Raw genomic sequence first — 22,609 nt, 5'->3', positions numbered from 1 at the left:
GTATGACCCCCCCCCCCCCCCCCGAAAAGTGAATATGACATATTCATAATTTACATTTTCAAAAGGGCAGCACGTGTTGAGTGAAAGCTGGCCCGAGAATCTGAACTGTAGAGGACCAAGAAAAGAGAGCTGGAATACCAGAGCATCAAAGTTTGACTGACATCATCAAATTTGAGCTGATGTGGTTGAGGGGAGGAGTCAAAGGATTCATGTCATCCATCTTAAAGCGTGGAGGAAGAGAAAGACGATTTAATAAGTCGATGCTACCCAACAAACCCTCGTCAGATATTCAAGCATCTTCATCTCCATCCAATTTATGTGATGGACAGCTCCTGTGGTCTCACCTCGTCCTGCAGCCACAGACACAACCATTCATCTCTCAGCCATTTGAAACCTAAAGGCACCGTCTGTGTTATGGTGCACGATGCATGGCTATAAGAGCCGATGATGTACGAGTCCAGTGGACGGAGGTGAGGTACAGACGCTCACTGACAGAGACAGATGGGCTCTCATGTCCACCGTTATACATCCGGATCAAAGCCAGAACCCTGAGTGGAAGGGGAGTTCTGCTAACAGGCGGTATTTCATTGATTCTCTTTGGGAAATCATGGTTTCACTTAGTCCTCATTTTGCAAGGAGGTCGTGTTCGGCCGTCAGTGGAGCAGAAGGTAATTCAGGTGTGGAATAGAGGAAGCTACAGCAGGGTTGGTGTTTGAGTCCTGAGGTTGAGGCCTGAGGTTCAGGAGCTTCTCTGCTGCTCTGCTTGTGAAGGTCAAGCACTGGACAACAAAGGTGGACTTACTTAAAATGAGCATCATGGACCTGAGACTAGAGACTGAGACATGAACTCCCCAGGAAAAGGTTTATTGAATAGAAGTGGAATCGTTTTCTCAAATACTTGTTTTAAAAACCAGCGGAGTCGCCCTCTGCTGGTCATACAAGAGCACACAGGTTTCAGTACTTCAGCATTGGCTTCACTTTTCCAGACCCGGCGTTTACGTCCTTTTTTAAATCCTACCCAAAGATTTGTGAAGTTTAGATTTACTGGCCCTGATATATCCGAGCTTTTCTTTTTATTTTCATGTCAAATCCCTACTTGAAGGTATATCTTCCTCCTGAGAAGGTGTTTGCTGACAGCGCTGCCGGATCCACGATGTTAGAAATAAATCTCATCCTTGGTTTTGCTGCGTTTCAATTCCAGGCGGGATATTTTTGTCCTTTTTGTGTCTTTTAAGATTGTTCAAAGAGTTGTTGTGTGGTAGAAAACACTTTCCATCATTCCGCCTCCTCACACTTGGACAGAGGTTCGGGGGAAAGCAAGGCAAACAGAATGAAATGTGAAGTTCGCTCACAGAATATTTATCACACGTCTCTGTCTCTCCCTCAAAGTCTGAAGTCCCTCGACGCCCAGAAGAACACAACTGTCACACGCCTCCGGAGTTACGGGGCCCATTAATTCAGAATTGCAGCTCTGCACCGAGACACATTTGAATCCTCTCCACCTGTTCAAAAAGCTTTTATGAGCTCTGCCATCAGATATTCTACGAGCTCGGGTCATCAAACACAGTCAACAGCTTCCTTCACACAGACAAAGAACACACACACAAGACGACAAAAGCTGATTTGACTGTGACACCTGCACCTATTTGGATTTTTCCTGATGCCGCATAATGAGCTGCATAGCAATAGATGGAGGTCACCTTGGCAATGGCATCAAGAGGCAAAGAAGAACACACTTGACATGGATGTTCACTCATCAGGCCTCTGGTGGGGGTGCTGATTGCTTCTCTTTTCTTTTCCTTTTTTCAAATCAGTCGCATTTATCATATCTCCTCATCTGAGGATCCGTGGCAGGTCTGAGGATGAAGAGTGGACGTGGACATCAGAGGGAGACATGCTCACGTTGTCCCTGCGTCTTCCAGCATGTTCTGGTTTCCTGTCTCATGTCCTTTCTTACTCCTTTTTTTAAATCCAACCTCTAGTCTGCCTCTCTTTTTTTATGTCTTTGTTACATTTCTTTTATAGAACACCTCCTCCATCTTTTCTGCATTACTCCTTCTTACTGCCTCCCAAACCAATGCCTGCAGGAGAAAGAGAAGAAAATGTCAATCTTTATAAATATATATCCTGTTCTTAATCTTAGAAATGAGGCTAAGTTTGATAAAAAGCAACATTTCACTTAAATGTTTTGACAGATAATCTGAAAACTAAAATTTCGGTGAAATATTTGATTCGGGTTTGTTTTTACCATTCTCACTTAAAATGGTTAAAGTATTGTATTCTTTAGAAGACATTTGATGAGTTTTACATAATATTTTTTATTATCTACATCTTTGATCTCCAAATAAATTGGTAAAATCTGTCAGTGGTCCTATAAAGTAATATTTAGCTTTAGTCAGCAAAACAGGTATCAGCTGTTTGCTCAGAACTCCATAGAAAGAAAGTGCTTTCAATTTTGGCATTTGTATTGTTTAAATGCTCCAAGGAAAAAAAGAAAGAAGCAAAAGCTAATTTTTAAAACGTATTTATCTATTATATCTCATAATATAAATGCATGTATTCATAGCCTTTGTTTACAACTCATCATGTAAAGTTACACAGTTGGAGTTTGCTCTCAGTTTGTTAACTGAGCTTATTTATTTTTGCTCTAAAGAGAAAACAAATCTATATATATGTTTCCAGAGAAGCCGCCAAGACCTTCCCAGGAAAACCTCTGCTAGTTCATTCAAGATATTTTACTTTGGAAAGTTAAAGTGTCATTTTAAATTACAGGTGCACAGACAGAGGATTGTTTTTAGATGAAAGGTCACATAGGGACCAAGGAGCTGCTGAACCTGAGCTGCTAGAGGAGCTGGAGAATGGAGAGAACATGTGATCTATTCTTTTTATTTGATTAAAATTGCACACAGTAATTATTGTAAATAATGTATGTTTTTGTAATTGGTCGGTTGAACTATTGTTATTGTTAACTGTCAGTGAATTAATAAATTATTATCGTTGTTGTATTTCTGTGGCGTCAGAGACAATACTCCACTCTATGGACAATAAAAGTAAAACTGACAAAACGTTCGATTAACACTGATTCAACTCCAGAGTCAAACGAGTCAGGAATAGTTTTAAAACTTTATTTTACTGTGTGAAAGTGTGGTGGGCGTGTCTACGCTCCACTGCTATTTATACCACCAGCGCTCGATGGCACCGTGCGTAAATTACGCACAGAGCCGCACCTCCCTGCCTCCCGTCCAGGTGAGGAAACTTCCCCAGGTTAGCGTCACCTGTCCGGAGTCATAGTCTACACAGCAGGGAGCTGACGTGTCTGAGCTGCAGGAGAGGTCAGCGCCGCCGGCTCAGCCATGGCCGAGTCCCAGCTCGTGTGCATGGAGGACGGCCACATCGGAGTCCAAGTCCCGGAGTCCAAACCCGAGTTTTACTACAGCGAGGCGCAGCGCGCCGCCATCGAGGAGCTGCTGAGGAATGGAGACGGAGCCTTCAAGACGCGACTGAAAGATGACAACATGAAGGATTTCTTATCCGCCAGAGAAGTCAAACTGTTGACGAGCACGTTCAGACAGTTCAAGTCCGCTCAGGAGGACAAGCAGGGCGGCAGCAGCCCGGAGCAGGCAGCCGCCGGCTGCGACGCGGACTCGGGGCTCCACTCCACCTACTGGCCCCTGATGTCGGAGACAGAGGTGCCGCCGCTGGACATCGGCTGGCCCAGCGGGGGGATGTTCAAAGGTCTGACCCGCGTGACCGTGCACACGCACCCGCCCAAAGAGAATGGACCCCACCTTAAAGAGGTGGTGCGGCGGCTCATTCAGGGGGCCAGCAAGGTGAGGAGGCCCGGGCACAGAGGACCAGGGGAAAGGAGGAAGAGGCGCAGGGGCAGGGAGAGGAGCAGGGGCAGGAAGAGAAAGGTCAGGGGAGGTCAGGGAAGGGCTACAGAGGACCAGGGGAGGAAGAGAAAGGACCAGGTTGAACTTATTTTCCAGTTGCACAATTTAGGCCTTTTTAAAATCAGATGTTTTTTAATGTTCATTATTTTCAGTTCCCTACATGACAACCTGCTCATTTGTCATATTATGACAAATTATAAAATCACTCAAAATAAACAAATCTGAATGAATTTCTAATGAGCTCAAGTGTTGTGGGAGAATAAGAACATAATGAGGCCATGGGGGGGAATCCTGTGGTAGAGGAGTACAGATATGATAATGCTAAGTGTTTACAGTTGAGTAATTAACATCTAGAATAACTTGTTATCACAGTGGGACAGTGTCCAAAGCTCAACTCCCTCTCCAGCAAGTCACAAAGGTTTATAAAAACATGTCGGAATCTTTTAATTATCTTCAGCAGCTTTCACTTTCACAACACACACACACACACACACACATGTTTAACCACATGTCTTACCTGCGCTACAGGAGGGAGGGATGATGTGAAGGCTCGATCCAAAAGCCATTTCTCTTTGTCAACTGTCAGCCTCAGTGGGCAAAGTTGATCCAACATCAAAATATAAGTGATTGTGCTGATAAAGATTAATGTGACCTGCAAACGTTTGAATTTTTAAGGATTTATGGACAAAATGTTTCCGATCGCTTCTCCACAGAATCACTTTATTCCGTAGCTTTAAAATGCTTTACTGAGTCGGGTTGTTTGTTTGTAAACAGGATTACGATCAAACAACCGGAAGGATTAACACTGAACTTGGTGGAAGGGTGTGTCATGAGTCAGGGAAGAACACAATCAACTTAGATTGTGGACGAAGGGATTTGTTTCTCTTTCTGTAACTTTGCGAGTTAGGGCGTTTTTTTCAACATTTCCTACTGATTTCCCAGGGAGAGATTTGTGGATCTAAAGGGGCCTGACATTTGAAAAAGTGTGAAGTTGGATGCAGCTTGATTGTGTTTGACTTGTCTGTGATGCGAGCTCGGCTACCAGTGTTAATCTGAACTCAGGGAAGAAGCAGGAGAGTCTTGGTGTTTGATCGGCTCCTGTGAAACCTCCTGACGCAGTCGCTGAGATCCTGGAGCACGTTGCTCAGTGTAATGTTTACTCAGCGGTGCCAGCTGACTGGGCTGAGTCATCTGTTCCCGCCCGTGCTCCCAGTCTCTCACTGCCCCCCCACCCTGCTCCCAGTCTCTGCCCCTTTAAAACTGGGTCAGGGAGGACGACGCATTCGTCTTTTGAAATACCTGCAGCAGCCTCATTACATAACTCCTCTTTGTCCCTCCTCTCCCTCCCCCACTCTCTTTCTTCTGTGTCTGTGCATTCCTTCCCCGATGTTTCTATTTATCTTCTGCTCCGTCACTTCTTCATTGTGTCCGACTAAGTCACACTGTGCCTCAGAAGCAGAGCCGGCAGAAAGTTCACACATTCTTTACTTCTGCAGAAGAACAGATAAAAAAAGGACAGGTCTCGGAGATGTTTCTCAAAGTAAACAAAGTTTCCCTCTGAAGGTCATTTCTACAGAATAAACACAAGAGGAGTTACTGGAGACAAGATTTCAGTTTTTGTTCTTTTCCGTTTAGATCTAAGTTCTCTTAAAGTACAGACACCTGAAAATCCACTGAAGTATAAGTACTGTGTTACTTCCCACCTCTGCTCAGAAGTTTTGAAAGCGGTGAAAAAATTTGCATTTCTCTTTTACCTACGTTGGAAAGTTATTTTTAGAATTCACCTCTGTGTTTACGCAAATCCACGTTACTTCCTGGTCGCTCCACCTTTCCAGTTGGGGAGCTGAGTTTAGATTCACTGGTCAGCTCTCTGCGAACATAATTTAATAATACATATACATATTTTGGTATTCTTCTGTGAGTAAAGGAAGACGTTTGATGAATGAATAAGCAGCAGGTTGTTATGGTTTGTGTGGAATGTAACAAACCACCCAGCTCTCACCAGGGAGATAGAGAGCTACCCTGAAAGATAAAAGCACCCACACACACACACACACACACACACACACACACACACACACACACACACACACACACACGCTGACGAACCAGTTCTCCAGGCACCAACATGCTCTTTCGTTTTTTTGATTTAATTTGTCTGTGGTGTTGCTCGGTGCTGAGCCGTCTCTCTGAAGCATCGACTCCTGTGTCCACACGTCTCAGCTCGTCTCCTCGTTCTCCTCCCACGTCCACTCAGCGACAGAGTGGAAACAGCAACAGGCCTTTCTGCTGCAGAACACAGGGACATTTGTTGAGACCCTTTTCTTTTTCCAAGGAACAGTGGAACAGTTGAATGATTCACGTTTCCCACGCCTGCTCTGCTCAGACTGAACATGTCCACTCAGAACTCTCCTCACTGCTATTCTACATTTTAGAAACCAGACAGCCAATTTGTGTTGTGCTTAACCCATCAGAGATAAGATATGTTTCAACCCTCCACTCAAATCAATTCAAACATTTTCAATCCCCAAATTTATTCCAGATGTTTCATTAAGTTTCAGTTTGGTTTAAAAGTCGCCCTCTGCTGGTGGTTGGAGAGAACACAGGTTCTAGTCTACGTCTATATCCAGTCTGTGACCTCAGAGGTCAGAGGTCAAGGTCCCTGTGACCTCACAAATCATATGAACACGATCTCTCTTCTTCAAACTTGGGACAAACGTCCTCTAGGACTCAACGGCGAACTCAAAAGGTCAAAAGGTCAAAGTCACTCCGATGTTACAAAACACATTTTTGGCCATAACTCGAGAAACAGAACTCACAAGGATGATTATTTCCTTCTTAGTTATTTTGTCTTGACTTCCTTGTGTGTGTGCCAGCGATCGTTCAGTCCCCGGTCCTCACCGCGTGTGCCGCTGGCCTGGGGGGTGGCTTCCCAGATTCTTGATCTCCCGCCAAAGATTCTTTGTCGATCAATGCCACGCTATTGTGCGTTCATGCAGAGTTAGAATAATGGGAGAATTAGTTCCGCCTTGGAAAGTTAATATGAACGCCGTCTCAAGTCGTAACAACAAACAAGTCAACCCACCTCTTCACAAACACCTCATGGAGAGAGGCTGAGTAGTTTTTACAGACATAACCTGCTTGGTGGAGGACATTTTGTTTTTTAACAATAATTTAGCCAAATGAAATTAAGCGGCGCTCAATGATTAATCTAATCCCGCTGCCGTCTCCTCCTGCTTCTTCCCACCAACACACATTAATCACAGCTCTTTGTCTCCCCCCCCCCCCTGCAGGTGATAGCGATAGTGATGGACATGCTCACAGACGTGCAGATCCTGCAGGACCTGATGGAGGCGGCCTCGAGGCGCTCCGTCCCCGTCTACATCCTGTTGGACGAACAAGGGGTGCCGCACTTCCTGGACATGTGCTCCAGGCTGCAGATCGGCTCCCAGCACCTTCGGGTAAGAGGATGACTGTGGCTCAGACGTGAAGCCAAAGGAAAAGTTTGAACGTGTTTCACAACCTCCGCGGTGCAATCAAAGGTTCAAAGGTTCATTTGTTGTTATACAGATAAAGATCAGCAAGCAAACCTTTGTTTAAACTGTTGTGTTAAAAGTCAGAAAGAAAATGAAAGAAGTCAGCTTATGAAAATGATCTCATAAGCAACTTGTAGTTTTAATTTTAATCTTAACATTCAAATGCAAATGGAAAGAGTTCAAACATATGTCAGATAAAGTTTCTATAAACAAATAAGTGCCATTATCAAAGAGGTGACTCAGCGCTTTATTCCTTAAGATGACAAGAAATGAATTTCAGACTAAAATCCCCAAATTAATCTAAAATCATAAAATCAGCTTTGAAGTAATTTGTGTTGAGATGATTCCTGTAAGAAGTTTATGACTTGAAATCCCCGACATGACTTTGCTGCCTGTGCTTTCTTTCTGTGTCAGAACATCAGAACCAGAACTCTGCGGGGGATCGGCTTCTGTTTGTCGTTCGGCAGATTGCCGGGTTCCCTCTGCAACAAGTACATGTTGGTGGACGGAGACAAAGTCGTGTTCGGCACCTACAGGTGAGTTTAGCTGTGTGTGTCTGTGTGTGTGTTTGTATGTGTGTGTGTAATGCCTTCTTTTCTGACTACTGGTAAGGGAATGTGTGTTGGAATTGTTGTATTTGGTTCATGCTGAATTTAAAATTGAGATTTAATAAAAGTTGCTCTGTTTGTTACTTAAAAGACAACACAAAAACACAGACGGAGATAAATGTCAAAATATTAAATATAATAAAGATTTTTATATATAATAAATAATAATACACTTTCAATTTAGGCCACAGATCTTGTTAGAAAGCATCTTGATTACTTAAGTTAAATAAAACTACAGCAAACGTTGCTAAAGTCAAATTCTGCTTATTCCTTTTAAAAATATTTATTTATTTATTCTGATAATATTATGACTCTATTCTTATGATATTATGACTTCATTTATAATATCACACATTTCAATATGGCCCTAAAACTCAGTCGTACACCACAGACATATAAACAACTGCCAAAGCTGTAAGAACCTCCTCTGTGATTCCTGCACTAGTGTGAATGAGTCTCCAGGACCACATTTTGTCATGATGACACACAAACACACACACATGTACACCACACTCACACTGAGGTTGTGTGTTTAACTGAATTGTGTTTTTAAGACTTCTTGTTGCACATGTCTGATGTTTGTTGAAGCAATGATTTGAACATGTGATGTTTGTTTAACGGACCAGTGAGGATGTATTAAAGTTGATAACGGGCGTCTCTGTGTCTCAGCTTCTCCTGGTCTGCAGCTCGTATGGACCGGACCATGATCACTGTGATGACGGGTCAAGTGGTGGACTTCTTTGACCAGGACTTCCGGGAGCTGTACGCCATCTCTGAGAAGATGGACCTCTACAAGGAGTTCCACGTCAGCCCGCCTGCTGCTGGCGCCACCGGCACGCTACCGTCCAAGGCGGGGACCAAACGTCCACCTCTACCTGCCACCACCTCCCGCTTCCAGGTCACCTTAGGGGATTCACGGAACGACAAGATCGAGGTGCCTGCGCATAAATACTACAACCCCAAGTACTCGCTGGCGATGGGTGACCCCATACGTCCAGCTGTGTCTCTGCAGGATCCGAGAACTAAGAGGGGGACGATCAAATGCAAGTCCCCTGAGGAGCTGGAGCAGGAGACCGGAGTGACCGGCAGTGAGAGGCTGGATCGGTTGAGCCCGTTCCCCGCCGAGGCCCCGAGCGAGATCTTCAAGGGATCCAAGGCGCAGGACAGGAAGAACACATGGAGGAGCTTATTCAAGAAGTCGTCCAGAAAGCTTCCAGATAACAGCCCGTGCCCCTCACCCACAGAAACCAGTCAGACCGATGAGACGCAGGACGACGTCAAGGGGATTGTGAAGAGGCCCTCTAAGTGGAGGGGGAAGAAGGTCCAGAGGACAGAGTCCCAGCAAACCGTCAACTCCACACAGGACACCGAGAGTAAGTCAGTCACAAGTGGATTTGTGTAAAGATTGACACTTGATTTTGTCCATTGTTTCCTGACCTTTAATCGCTATACGACTAAGTTCAGAAGGCAGAACTCGTTGTCTTGTGACCGGGAGTCCAGCTGACGGAGGTGAAACTCTTCAGTGGACGAGTCTTTGTGGCTCTGTCCCTCACACACATGATTGTTGCCTGATTTATCCTGATTACACACGTGTGCAGTGTAGAAAATCAAGGGGGCATCTCCCGTGTAGCTCCACCACCTTCATCCCATGCTGATTGGCTGGAGTTGATGTCGACTCAGACTAGATTTTCCACCGTTAGTGTCTCTAATCGTGTCTCTGAGGAGTTTGCACAGAGCGATCGGTAACTGCTTATAGAGCGATGATAGAGGGCCTTTGATGGCTCTTCTGCAAATGGCAAATCTGGCTGAAAATCGTGTTGTGGGAACTTGGATTAAAGGGTTGAGATGTAGATCAGACGAGTTACAAGACAATTTAATAAAATCATTTCATGTTTTCTACAATTCGGGATCATGAATATCTTGTTGGCTGATAAAACAAAGTGGGATCTCAAGTAAAACCAAGGATTTAAACCAACTCTCTCAGCAAATTAGCTTTTATTCCATAATGGCCACATGATGTAATCCTCTATAGATCCTCATGAGCTCCACATAATAACTGTCTCACGCCTCTAATCTCTCGTTTTAATTTTGTCCTTGTTGTTTTGTTTTTTTTCATCCAGGTCTTAAGAAAGACAAAAACAAGTGTAAAGCGTCCTGAGGTGAACCCGTCCTCAGTCTCAACACGGAGCAGGACAGGACGTCCCTGAGACATACCTCACCTTGGATTGTGCAGTATTGTATTTCATCCAGTGCCTTCAGGAAAGAGCCAATAAATGGATAATTCACCAGGTGCTGTGTTCATGTTTAGTGCCTAATACAGGATAAAATGTGCAAAGCATCATGGGATATCTGTTGCCGGGTTGGCTGCCTCTTGTTTCTCATGAACCTTTAGGACTTTAGATATTTAGGTTGTTCTCCTTCCCCTTGTGGACACTGTGAGCATTGCACATTTTAGTGCACAAAATGAAAAGTTTGCACAATTCTTATGCAGCTGTTGGAATGTAAAGATTTGTTTGAGTTTAAAAATTAAACACTTCAAGTAAAAACCTTTACTGTTTTTCTGTAGATTAATTTATCTGCACACAAATGTTTATTTTAATATCTATCTCTGCACTAAATTGTGCATTAAATGGATTCAGAAAAGAAAAACCTTATAAGGGCCAAAATAAGATGTGTTAAATATTTGGATTGTTCATTGGTTCTAAACTGAAAATGAGTTCAGTCAAGTAAAATAATATCATGTCACAATTAAAAATGATTGGAGCTGAACTGGCTGTTTCATAACTAGTCAAAAACATTCCTTTGACTGCAGCTCAGCCTGGTGGTGGCAGACCGTATTACAATTGTACAACATGTAAGATGGGGCTGTAATCACTGCACTGCTTGTACTCACCACTAGCTGGCGCTCTGCTCTTGTCTGCTGCTCTCGTCTGGGTCTTTGCCAACAGTTCTGAGAGGAACCACAGGCCTGAGAGGAACTCATGGTTGAGCTCAGCTACAGGAGGGGGAGGTGATGCTAGAGGATGTGCAAGTGGGATGTGGTGCAACACAGAAACAGGAAGTCAGAGCTGCAGCAGGAAGTAGCATGCTCGCACAAATTAACAGTCGAGTTTTACTTAGACACTTCAAATAGTTGAATCTTCATTTTCCTTCCAAGGCAGCTTCACTATTGTAAATTAATATTCTTCCTGTTCAGGTCACAAACATAAAGGAATTGGGGGTTTGATCTTGGTGCAGAGAGATTATGTTTCTGTAATATTACGTAAACACCAACCTTGGTATCCAGATTGGACCAAGTTACAGGGTGTATGGCAATAAATACAATTTAACATGATTTTATTTTAATTAACAGGACTTAATTTGTATCTATTTTGTAAATAAAGCATTTTGAGTTGAATTTGTTTGTATGAAAGGTGCTATAAATACAAAGATTGTCATTGTTATTATTATTAGTAGTGGTAATAGTACTACTAGTAGTAAAAGTAGTAATAGCAGTATTATTATTACGAGAGTACGCATCATATCTGTTGTGAATCTGTTGAGCTGTTGCAGTCGTCAGGGAACTCAGAGACGAACAAGCTGAACTTAAAGAAACTTTTCTTTGAAAACCTATTTTTGCAGATGCGGTGTTTTAATAAAAAACTTTTGGACACGTTATGGTGAAAAGTTCTGTGGTTTCTAACAGTTTAAACTTGGTGTTTGGTAAAAAGGTAATTTTCTACGTTGTCTAAGGGAGCTCAACAAACTGCAAATAGAAAAAAAACACACTGTCAAAATAAGTAAACAACTTCATTCATTTTACGACACATTCGCTGCAAAAAGTCATCACACGTGTAAATACAGAAACGTGCTGTAAATTGAGAGAAACAACCAGGGAAATGTTTCCTTGGGACCTAAAACAGTGACGAACCATCTGTAGTTCAGTCTCACAGAGGCAGTGAATAAGAGGAAGTGAGGTGTGGCCTCATGGTTTCGAGGTGTGTTGAAGTGAAAACACAGATGTCAAACACAACATCCACTCACACGTGTCAACACACCTGAAACCTTGTTTTTATTAAATAATTATTTCATGTAATGTAATGAGAATATGACACAAAGAATAATTACAAGGTCGATTTTGCAGAAGTTACAAAGACTCACGACGTAATGCATGTTAGACCTATTGCACTTTGGAATATTAAAGAAAATGCAGGGGTATGCATTTCAAGGTAAATCCTATAAAGTATCATAAAGTTTGGAAAATACATGAAACTATTTCTGCACACCTGAAGCTTTTAATGCACGAGTATCTTCAGATGACACCAAACGTCATAAAACGTCAGGAAACTCAAAATGACTCAAGGAACGAAAGCAAAGCTGTAAGATTTCTTAAAAAACAACGAAAATAATGTTTTTTATTTACAATTGTCCTTTTTTATATCTTCTGGGATCCGTGAAGAAGCTGAGAACGTGAACAACTCAGAGAAACATCTTCTACTGGCGGTCGATATAAACTCCACAACACGTCCCAGCAAACATCTTCGGTCTGTTCAGTTTCTCTGTGGCTTGTCTGGTTGACGATGAGCGCTACGTGAATGAGTCATCGTTGTTTCACCGTTTGACACTGAAAACCACCGGCTGCCAAAGGGGAAGTGGAAAGAGAAGTCCCTCTTTTAGCCTGAATGAGCTCAGTCTGTGTCGTCGTGTCTCCGGCCGTCGCTCAGCTCAGTTCAAAGTGTTTAAAACAACTGAGAGTGGTCCGAATCCCACTCCGGTGCAGTTCAGTAAGCGTCCATGGGGGGCAGCGGACGGCTCAGTTCTGCGGCGCCTGGTTTATCACCTTCTTCTTACGGACTGAGACCAAGTCGTAGAACGGATCCTTGGTGATACTCGCCCTGTTTGAAGTCAAAACAAAAAAGAAGGTTGTTAAGAAGAACAAACCACTACAGTGAAAGGGCGTATTCATTTGTATTTTCTATTTTTATTCTATCACCTTTCTTTTATATTTTTTATAACAGAATTTCCCTGGTGTGTGGATCAATCAATAAAGTTCTATATTAGAGAGAGAGAGAGAGAGAGAGAGAGAGAGAGAGAGAGAGAGAGAGAGAGAGAGAGAGAGAGAGAGTGTGTGTGTGTGTGTGTGTGTAGTGCGTCTGAATTTCCATCTATGTGAGGACCTGCTTCAGTTTTAAAGCATCTTGTGGATTGTGAGGACATTTTGGACCCTCCTAGAATAGATGGGACAAATCGATATCTACCAGACTTTTGTGATATTGCTGATGATGAAAATTATGTTGTGACAATAACTTATGTTGTTTTATCCATAGCATCAAATGACAGATGGAAAATGAGCAGCTAGCTTGTGAACATAGTGGAGAAACTACTGATACTACAGACTTGTGTACGTTTAGTCTGTATGATCATCTGAACATTTCCTACTGACCACTAAGGTTTATGCTCAAAGCAGAAGTAATATGTGTTATTGCAAAAACTTAACAGGCATTGTGTAAAAATCCATATTGTTATATAACTATACACTGATGTAGGATATTGGTTTTACTGCCAACTAGTGGCCACGTTAACACAGAACACTTTTAACTAGAGTACGAGAACTCATCCATAACAAGTGGATGTGGTCTCAAGCAGAACAAGCCACACTTGACTTCACCCAGCTGTGATGTTGGGTGTGGACAGATGTTTACTCGACTTTTCAAACCACAGAGGTGAGAAGTTGTGTTTGTTCATGTAGAGTCGCTCTCAATAAGATGTAATAACTGATAAGGGGATGAAGTAAAAGCTCCTCACATTCAAACAAGGCTGCAAATGTTTTCTGATGTGTCTCATTATGCTCTAGTGTTGTTTGTGTTGATGTTTACGCAATTGTGTACAACATGTGTGTGTTATGACCTGATGGCCTCGATCCAGGAGTCTCTCTCCTCGGCGCCGGGGGCACAGATGGTGTACGACTGATGTTTGCCCTCCACCACTCGGCCGTCCGTCTCTGTTTTACAGGCTTTGATCTTCTGCCCTCGGCTGTTGGGGTTGAACAGCTCCAGACAGTACTAGACGAAACCAGAATCACAATTTATTCATCTCTCTGTTGATCTATCAAATACGTGTTATATCCATACAAAATGACCACATTCAATTTAGTTGAATTAGCTTTTTTAAACATGTTTGTGATGAAAGAAAACACATCTGGCAGGAACCATAGACTGTCTGAAACTTCCTGAACTCGAAGCCAAAATATCCCAGACATGGGCGCTGCCATCTTGTTTTTTTCGGTATCATTTGGAGCCAGAGTCTGCACAGGTTTATGACCTATGCTGCAGGAAGCCCCTGGATGATAGGGCTTCACTTTTGGTGAGCTGTCATGTCGTCCATCTTAATTTACAGTCCATGGCAGGAACTCACCGGTTTGCGAGGATATGGCACTTCCCTCACACACAGGTTCTCCAAAGGGATGATGCCTCTGGGCTCTTTATCCTGCAGACGGATAAAAAAGAGATGGAGTGAGTCAGGAGGAAAAGAAGGAGGAGCTGAGGGTAAAAATATAATTTTCATCAAGAAAAGAAGAGAAGCAGCAGAGCCAGAGTGTCTGAGGACAGATTGTTTAGACACTTCAGGTACATTTGTGATATTGGGTCAAACTACTGAAATAAAAAAAAATATTTTGCTATGCACGGCCTCAATAACACTATGTTAAAAGAATACAATGTTTTGTACCTGTGACATATGATTAACAGAAAGACCTTTATGACTTTCAAGTACCAGCTTGTGAGCATTTTCTGATCAGCCACCTCTGGTTAAGGTTTGGTTTCATATCTTCTATCTCCGGCTGTGGTTGAAGAGAACGTTACAAGACAAACATGCACCTTCGCTATCTCTCCCCCAGAGGTTTTTCATCAAATGACTCAATTATAGACCACAAGACTCCTTTTGAACTTGGTTTGTACAAATAACTCTCATTGAGGACACCCTTCAACTGACTGGTGGGAAAAAAACTGTGAAAATAGTTTGAAATGAGACACCCCCTTGTGGTTGTATGCCTCCACCAACCAGACTCCAGACAACTGGTTTAGATAAGAAGAAATTCTCTTTAAGCAGAGATGACGTATGTTCTGGAGGAACATGTTTTATGAGGTAGCAGTGACCTTGAACTATGACCTTGGATTTCCAAATTCATTTCAGTTCATCTCTGAGTCCAAGTGAACCTTTGTACCGACTTGGAAGAAATCCCCTCAACTTGTTGTTGAGATATCGTGTTCACAAGGCAACACATGTCCCTTGTGAGATCAGAGTGACCTTAACCTTTGAGCTTTGACAACCAAACTTTAACACATTCATCTTTGAGTCCAACTGGAAGTTTTGTATCAGATTTGTAGATATTCCCTCAAGTCGTTCTTGAAATATTGTGTTCACAAGTAAGTTGCATATATCCAGAAAACTGAATGGGTGTCGCCTGTGTGGAGCCTGGTAAAGACTTTTAGATATGCTGTACTCGGAGGTGAATAAAGAGGAGCAGGCTTACAGTTGTGTGCTCAAAGTAGTAGAGGCAGTTGTCGGTCAGGATGAACCATCGCCTCTTCCACGTCTTCACTCGGCCTCCTGGAGACACAGCCAGGAAAAAGTTTTTTTTCAGTTGAAACCAACAAACTTAAAAAGCTGCGTCAGCACAGACAAAAACAAAATACACACTTTAGAACAAAGTCAAACATCTGTGTTGGTTTACGTACACAACCGTGAGGGTATATTCCACTGTTGGGTCAGTTTCTCAGAACTTCCTGTTTTTAAACCTTAGTCTGAGACGTACTGTAGCAGAGTGTCGAGAATCACATCTAAACCACCTGTCGAGTTCATGGTTTGACTTTGCAGCTTGTTGAAGATGTTGTGGTTTGTGGGGGATTTACATCACTTCAACCATCTGTTCATAACAATCCATTAAAAACTTATATTCAGGAGAGCCGTGTTACCGAGTTTCAACAGCCAGCCTTCTCTGTCGGGGTTGAAGAAGGTGTGAGTCAGATCGTTCCCGTCGTCCTCTGGGATCTTGAAGGGTTCGGTGCGAATGCTCTCGTAGAGTTTCTGAGTAGAAAAGAGGTGAAAAGGTCAAATATTAGAAATGTTTTGACCTTGATACCAATCATAGGAAAAGAAATACAAGAAAAGTCTGAATACGTCCAAACAAGAGGGATTCAAACCATTTCAATCAGTGAAGTTTACTCTTGTTTGTATTTTCAAACTATAGTATACAGGTGACATTATTAGCATTCATAGTTTTTTCTGGATGTACTGAGTATTTTTACCAATAGGTGCAGATAATCAATTCCCACTATCATTATTATTGTAGGTTCAGGTGATTGGCTGGAAGTTCTCACCGTGAGCAGATCGTTGGGCAGATCCTCTCCGTTGTTGATGCCTCTGTTCATGGAGAAGAAACGCTCCAGCGTGGTCTTGTCCTTCACGTTGGGGTTGTGGAGGCTGGTGTTGAGCATGATTATGGCAAAGGACAGGATGTAGCACGTGTCTGGTGTTGTACAAGAGCCACACACACACACACACACACACACACACACAAAGAGTAAGAGGATGTATAAAATATACATATGATGCTCTACTTTAGTTCACATGAATACAGTCAGTAAAGATGAGACAAGTCTGGAGCGATATGAAGAATTGAAAGTCTGAAAGTTTCCGTTTTCAGTCACACACACACAAACACACACACAAACACACACACAGACACACACACACAGAGTCCGGTAGAGGAAGTGGACACGTGCACTCACCAGTCGACTGGAAGACGTGAGTGTTGCAGTCGCAGTAGCGTGTGGCGAAGGCCTCCATCATGCGGTCGATCTTCTGGGCTTCACCAGGCAGACGGAAGCTCCACAGAAACTGTCTGTCACGTTCACACCACAACACAAGTCCTGTTTATTCAGGTGCTTGACACGAGTGTAGACACTCAACACATCCGGAGAGAGTGTGTGTTTGTGTGTGTGTGCTGCTATATTGTCAATAATTCAATTCCTTTTTCTTTCCACTCATTTCATGAAACTCCTGAAGTTTTATGCATTAGAACAAATGTTCTTGGAGGATTTATTTAAAACTCTTCTTCCTTCTACATTTGATGCTTTTCAATCAGCCTGGGAGATATTTCATGTTTTACATAAAGACCCTGATGAGTTACTGAAGTTTGTGGCTTGACAAACTTGAGATATGTGAAACACAACATTTCACAAAACACAAAGTGTGTCAGTGACGTTGTTTTTGTATTTTGTATACATTTTCTAATGTCTTTAATGTATTTCTGAAAGATTGTTTCCTAGTATGCTGTTTAGTGACATGTGTTGTGTTTTGTAAACTTGTTGTTACATGTTATCTGACATGTTGCTGATTTGTAAAATGTTTTGTTTTGTTTAATTCAAATGGAAGCACCTTTACTTTGACCATCAGTGAGATCATAACTGATAACATCCAGATGTTTGAGACGTTTCCTGTTGATTCAGTTACTAAAGATTTAGATAGATGAGCACTGACCTGAGGGCCTGGACCAGGTTGAGGTCGGAGAACTCGTGCAGCTCCACATAGGCCTTCAGGGTCTGCAGGTGGAGCTCCTCCCTGTAGGTCAGAGGAGGAGGAGGAGGAGGAGGAGGAGGAGGAGGGGGGGGGGGGGGGGGAGGAGGAGGAGGAGGAAGGAGGAGGAAGGAGACACATGAAACCAGAGGAAAGTCTCACCTTGTTGGAACCTGCCTTTACAATCCCTCCTCCTACAACCTGTTCCCCTCCCTTCTCTTTCCTCCTTCCCTTTGCTTTTCCTTCCTCTAATCATTCATCTTTCCCTCCTTCATCTACTTGATATTTATTCATCCTCTTCTCTCTGCTTCTTCTCAACGTTTCTCAAAACCTCTTCCATCCTCTTCCCTTTCATCCTGCTCACTACCATTTTTATTCCTTTTCCACATACTCGACTTCCCACCTCCTCCTCCTCTTCCTCACCTCTCTCCGAGGAATTCTCCAATGGCCGTCTTGTTGAGTCCCTCCTCCTTGTAGAGGAACTCAGCGATGGGCTGAGCACTTCCATCCAGCAGCTTGTTCTCCACCAGGTAACTGATGCCCTGCAAGCAAACACACACAGGTGCACACAAATTAAACCTCCATGCACGTTTCATGTGCAACTTGCAGACAGGAGTAGCACGCCTACTTTATGATCTAGTGCTTCAGAAATACTCTGCTGCGGTTTCACAATGATCTCATCTCCGGTTGGTAAAAATGAGCGAATTTGCTATTTTTTTTTTATCCCAATTCCTTAAATTTGATGTCTCTTCCTCTTTCCTCTTTCCTCTGTGCCACAGGGTTCCGAGGTGACGGGTGAACATCTCCATCATGCATAAAGTTCAGGTGAACCTCAGAAACCAGCCTCAGCTCGGAATACACTTCTGTTTCCAGTAAGGGAAAACCGTCGTGCTTTTATTTTGTATGCGTTGTTGCAAAGACATTAGTGACGAGCTGGAGCTGAAACCACTGAAACCACGTGAAGGGACCGATTCAGCGTCATTTCACAGACACCTTCAGTGTGGTGGAGAGAGAGGAAGTCCACACGGTGACGAGCGAGAGCTGGTCAGGTTAAAAAAAACACACTCCTGCTCACCTTTTTGGGGTCCATGTTGAATTTCTTCCTCCCGTTTGAGAACAGTTTGCTCTTCTCTATCGTTTTGCTGCAGGAAAAGTAACAATGAAGAACAACAATGAAAAAACCCCTACACTGATATTAATTGAAATGATGATTAAAAAATAAAATGGAGATCATTACCTCTGCTTATTAACTAAAACTTATTGTGTTGTTTGTTTGTTTGAGTGTTTGCAGGATTACACAACGACTACACGACCGATTTCAACAAAACTTGGTGGAAGGATGAGGTTTGGGTCAAGAATGATCCAGTTGCGGGTGGATCATTAACATTGTGAGAATAAATCATGGTTCTTGATAACATTGTTTTGCAGGGGACTGATATTTAGGAGAATGAAGTAAAATCCAAATAAAGTTTTGAGTTAATTTAAAGTGGTTTCATCACGGTGCTGTTGAATCATTACATTTGTGAGAGAAGCTTTTATTGTTTTGGTTTTCTTTTCGGTCTTGAATCCACCACTTTGTAAAAAAGGTGCTTTTTAAATAAAATTGCTTTGTCTTTAATCCCTCAGTTTTAACCCGTACAAAATTGGAGTGTGACATGTTCAAAGCTATTCTCTAGTTTCCTTACCTTAGATGAGATTAAAAGAACAAAAGCTGTATTTTCTATAAAAGACGAACTGAGAATCCCAGGAAAAGGTTTCAATTACTCAGAAAAGACAAAGAAAGAAACTCCTCTAATAGAAAACACACCAGGAGGCGGGGCCTTGTGGTCGGGGGACATTAGAACACGAACCAGTGTAAATGGAGGGTTGACTGTGGGTTCTATATATATATACATGCAGATGTTCAAACAGGTGCAGGGCTGTTCCCGACCCAAACTCACTTTTCCTCTGTGGACTCAAAGCTGAGTATGTCCGCCATCACGCTGTCTATCTCCATCTTTAGCTTCTGGACGGGGGGGAAGAAGAAGAAACCGGTATCAATGGAAAAGACAAGACTCCTTTTCCACTGACAGGCTTTTTCGTGAACGATAGGCCATCGACTTTTTAGTTTGGCCCATGTCCTGTGATTGACACTGCAACCAGCCACCAGGGGGCAATCAAGACATTTTGGCTTCACTACATCTCTACATACACTCCATGCTACATTTGCGTGGACGTGTGTTACCTGGATATCGTCCAGAAGGTCCTCCTTGTGCGTCTTGATGCCCTTGAGCTCCATCTTCTCATCTTCTGTAAAATCTGAGGAAACTGGTGAAAAAAGACAAATTGGAACAAAACCATGAAACAGATCCTCAGGAAGTCAACTTCCTCAAAATGAGTAAGAGCCAGTTCCTCACACATGACGGACATAACATTTTTAACATCAGACACAATAATGATGAAATGCACTTTGACGGCCTCATTAAACATTGATTGATCGTTTAAATCTGTCGTACGGAGGCTGGAGTCGTCCTCCATTAGCCGCAGGTTCAATTCCAACCCCTTACTTTGCTGCACGTCTTCTCTTATTTCACACATACAGGAATATTATACATTTCACAATAAACTTCACCATTTCTTTTTTTCATATTTCACAACACTGTCCAACCAATGATGTTGAAATGCCCCCATGAATGTTTTAAGTGTGAGAAACTGATATATTGACATATTGAAAGTTCGCTGTTTCTAAAACATTCCTATAAGTTCTCCCCGCTGCGTATTTCCCAAAACATATTTTCCTACCTAGTTGGTAAAATGAGAATTTCACATTTAGAATTTAGAAATTGTAGAACACAATGGTCACAACCCACATAGCAAAGTAGTTTTTATCCCACATCTGGGCCACATACCGCATTGAATGATGGCACATCTGGGCCACAGGTAAGCCAGTGCAATACCACAGTTCAACCAGAGGGGGCCAAGAGTGGTCTGGATCTGTTCTGTGCTATTTGGGCCACTTTCACCATTCACCACTTGGGCCACTTCAACTTCTTACCGAGAGAGAAGTTTGCAGAAAAGGCTCATTTCTTTTGCATCATTTGAGCCCCACCTGCTAATCTACAAGGAGGCCAGATGTTCCGCATCCCTGCCTGAAGTGGCCCACATCTGTATGCTGTCCGGGAAACATCTGGACTCTGGGATTTCATTAATAGCTGTCTGCCTCACAAAGTCTTAAACCTTTTAACAAAGAGTCAAAGTCTGCTCTGATGTGCGTGACTGTGAGCGAATGTGAATACATCCTGGATCAGTGTAATGTGTATTTACAGATAACGTCATCATAGGTGGGAGATGATTCTGTGGAAGATGTCGTGGTTTTCCATATTTAGGACATGAGCACAGAGATACATATTAAAATAGACGCAGGTCAGTGGTGACGAGTGGATTAAAAAAGACCTCACACAGTCATAATGAGAACAGACTCATCACAATACGAGTGTTTCTGGTCTCGTGCTGCAGGAGAAACTGAGTCTCCTGATGGAGTCAGAGTCAGAGTCACAAATTAAAGTCCAGACGTTTGTGACAGAATTAATTTGAGTCGTAATTCTTTTTCAAATCAGCTCAATTACTTTTTTGTTATGTTTAACAAACAGGACTCACAGAAACAAAGGCTGGTGAAGGTGAATTTAACAAAACACAAAACAGGGTTCAAGCTGCTGAAGGCAAAACAAGTCAGGAGGTCCAGAGAGGCAAACTGAGAACTAATGGAACTGACTCAATCCAAACATGAAAACAGACAAAGAGATAGAGATACACAAGGAGAGAAGTTTCAAAATAAAACAGGATGTCAAAGTGCTAACACAGACTAAACAGAATCATCAAACTGATTTCTCCTGTTGCTCTTGGGTCCTCGATGTGTGAAATACTGGTTCTTATAATTAAAAAAAGTTACATTAAATGATAGAAAATATTAGAAAAATACTCAAAAAACTGGACTGAGAAAATCTGCACCTCAACCTCTGTTATTTTAAAGCAACAATACGTAATCTTCACTGAGCAACAGCACCCCCTGTGGCCACGTGTGGTAATTCATTCTGTCGATCGATGAAGTGGTTTTCATGATGAGTAGAAAACAAAGTCTATGAAAGTGTTGACGTAAACATTCTCAAATGCAAAGTTGAGAAAAAGGGTGTGTGACAGCAGTGACATGTGAACTGTTTGGTTTTAAAGATGCATGCGACCACAGGACCTGCCCACCCCACCCCCCCCCCCCCCCCCCCCACCCCTGCACTGCGAGTTGTCAAACTGCTCATTTCAATCATTTTTTCTAGAAGCTGTTACGTGACAGTTGGACTTTTAGCGGTGGGACAGTGAGCAGACATTTAAAGACAACAACTTCTGTTTTTATCTTATCAGTCATATGCGACTGTGTGAACGTCTCTTCCCTGTTTCAGTGGCGTGTGAATCGAGCATCGTTCAACCACAACATGCCAAACCCTGAGAAGAAGAAGACTAAGAACTGTGCATCCAAAAACCTAAATCATCAAACAGCAGCTGGTTCACTTTATTTATAATTTCTAATTTTCTTTTAGCTGTTTCTGAATTATGAAGCAGATGAAAGTTGACAGGATAATTTACTATCTCACTCACAGCAGGGATAAATATAAAAGACAACCTGAAATATATAAAGTCATAAAACAATAATCTCTTACTACTAGAGTAATAAAAAGCCAAACATTATTTTTAGAACGTAGATAAAAAATGCTAAATGTTTTTGTGCCAATCAAAAATACAATACACGCAATACTCAAAAGACAACAAGAGGAAATCAGGTCTTACCCATTTGCCAATCAGTCATTTATATCCAAGAAAATAAGATAAAATAAAAGTCACGACTCCCAGGCGGTGAGATGTGAAGAGAGGGTGAGAGGACACAGCCTCAGCTCACGGCTCAGTCTGAAGGAGATGTTGTGTTGTGACTCCACCTCTCCCCCCCGTCCATCACAACCTAAAGCTCACGTCAGCCTCAAAGCCAGAAATA

General features: G+C 42.5%; 2 protein-coding genes across 2 annotated transcripts; one reads left to right on the top strand and one right to left on the bottom strand.

Annotated features, from left to right (window-relative positions):
- The first annotated feature begins 3,230 nt into the window (after positions 1–3,230).
- On the top strand, positions 3,231–11,434 carry LOC128436685 (protein FAM83F). The gene is made up of 5 exons (XM_053418493.1): positions 3,231–3,830; positions 7,187–7,354; positions 7,844–7,965; positions 8,707–9,410; positions 10,158–11,434. The coding sequence occupies exons 1-5, from the start codon at positions 3,354–3,356 to the stop codon at positions 10,193–10,195; spliced, it is 1,509 nt and encodes a 502-aa protein (XP_053274468.1). The 5' UTR covers positions 3,231–3,353; the 3' UTR covers positions 10,196–11,434.
- Positions 11,435–11,812: 378 nt separating this feature from the next.
- On the bottom strand, positions 11,813–22,588 carry LOC128436686 (cytohesin-4). The gene is made up of 13 exons (XM_053418494.1): positions 22,408–22,588; positions 19,817–19,899; positions 19,533–19,597; positions 18,668–18,734; positions 18,016–18,134; positions 17,557–17,637; positions 16,806–16,918; positions 16,395–16,543; positions 15,990–16,101; positions 15,548–15,624; positions 14,431–14,502; positions 13,924–14,078; positions 11,813–12,911 (listed from the first exon to the last, which is right to left on the bottom strand). Exons 1-13 carry the CDS (start codon positions 22,424–22,426, stop codon positions 12,830–12,832), a joined length of 1,194 nt encoding a protein of 397 aa, XP_053274469.1. The 5' UTR covers positions 22,427–22,588; the 3' UTR covers positions 11,813–12,829.
- Between the last annotated feature and the right edge of the window lie 21 nt (positions 22,589–22,609).

Source organism: Pleuronectes platessa, chromosome 3, assembly GCF_947347685.1.
Source record: "Pleuronectes platessa chromosome 3, fPlePla1.1, whole genome shotgun sequence".
Classification (NCBI taxonomy): Eukaryota; Metazoa; Chordata; class Actinopteri; order Pleuronectiformes; family Pleuronectidae; genus Pleuronectes; species Pleuronectes platessa.
The sequence above is the reverse complement of the archived record's forward strand: the minus strand, read 5'-3'. Positions and strand labels throughout refer to the sequence as shown.

Coding starts and splice junctions, on each gene's coding strand:
- LOC128436685 (XM_053418493.1), top strand. CDS start 3,354: ATGGCCGAGTCCCAGCTCGTGTGCATGGAGGACGGCCACATCGGAGTC. Junction 3,831..7,186: donor TCATTCAGGGGGCCAGCAAG/GTGAGGAGGCCC, acceptor CCCCCCCTGCAG/GTGATAGCGATAGTGATGGA. Junction 7,966..8,706: donor GTCGTGTTCGGCACCTACAG/GTGAGTTTAGCT, acceptor TCTGTGTCTCAG/CTTCTCCTGGTCTGCAGCTC.
- LOC128436686 (XM_053418494.1), bottom strand. Junction 18,735..19,532: donor TTTGAGTCCACAGAGGAAAA/GTGAGTTTGGGT, acceptor CTTTTCCTGCAG/CAAAACGATAGAGAAGAGCA. Junction 14,503..15,547: donor ACTACTTTGAGCACACAACT/GTAAGCCTGCTC, acceptor ATCCGTCTGCAG/GATAAAGAGCCCAGAGGCAT.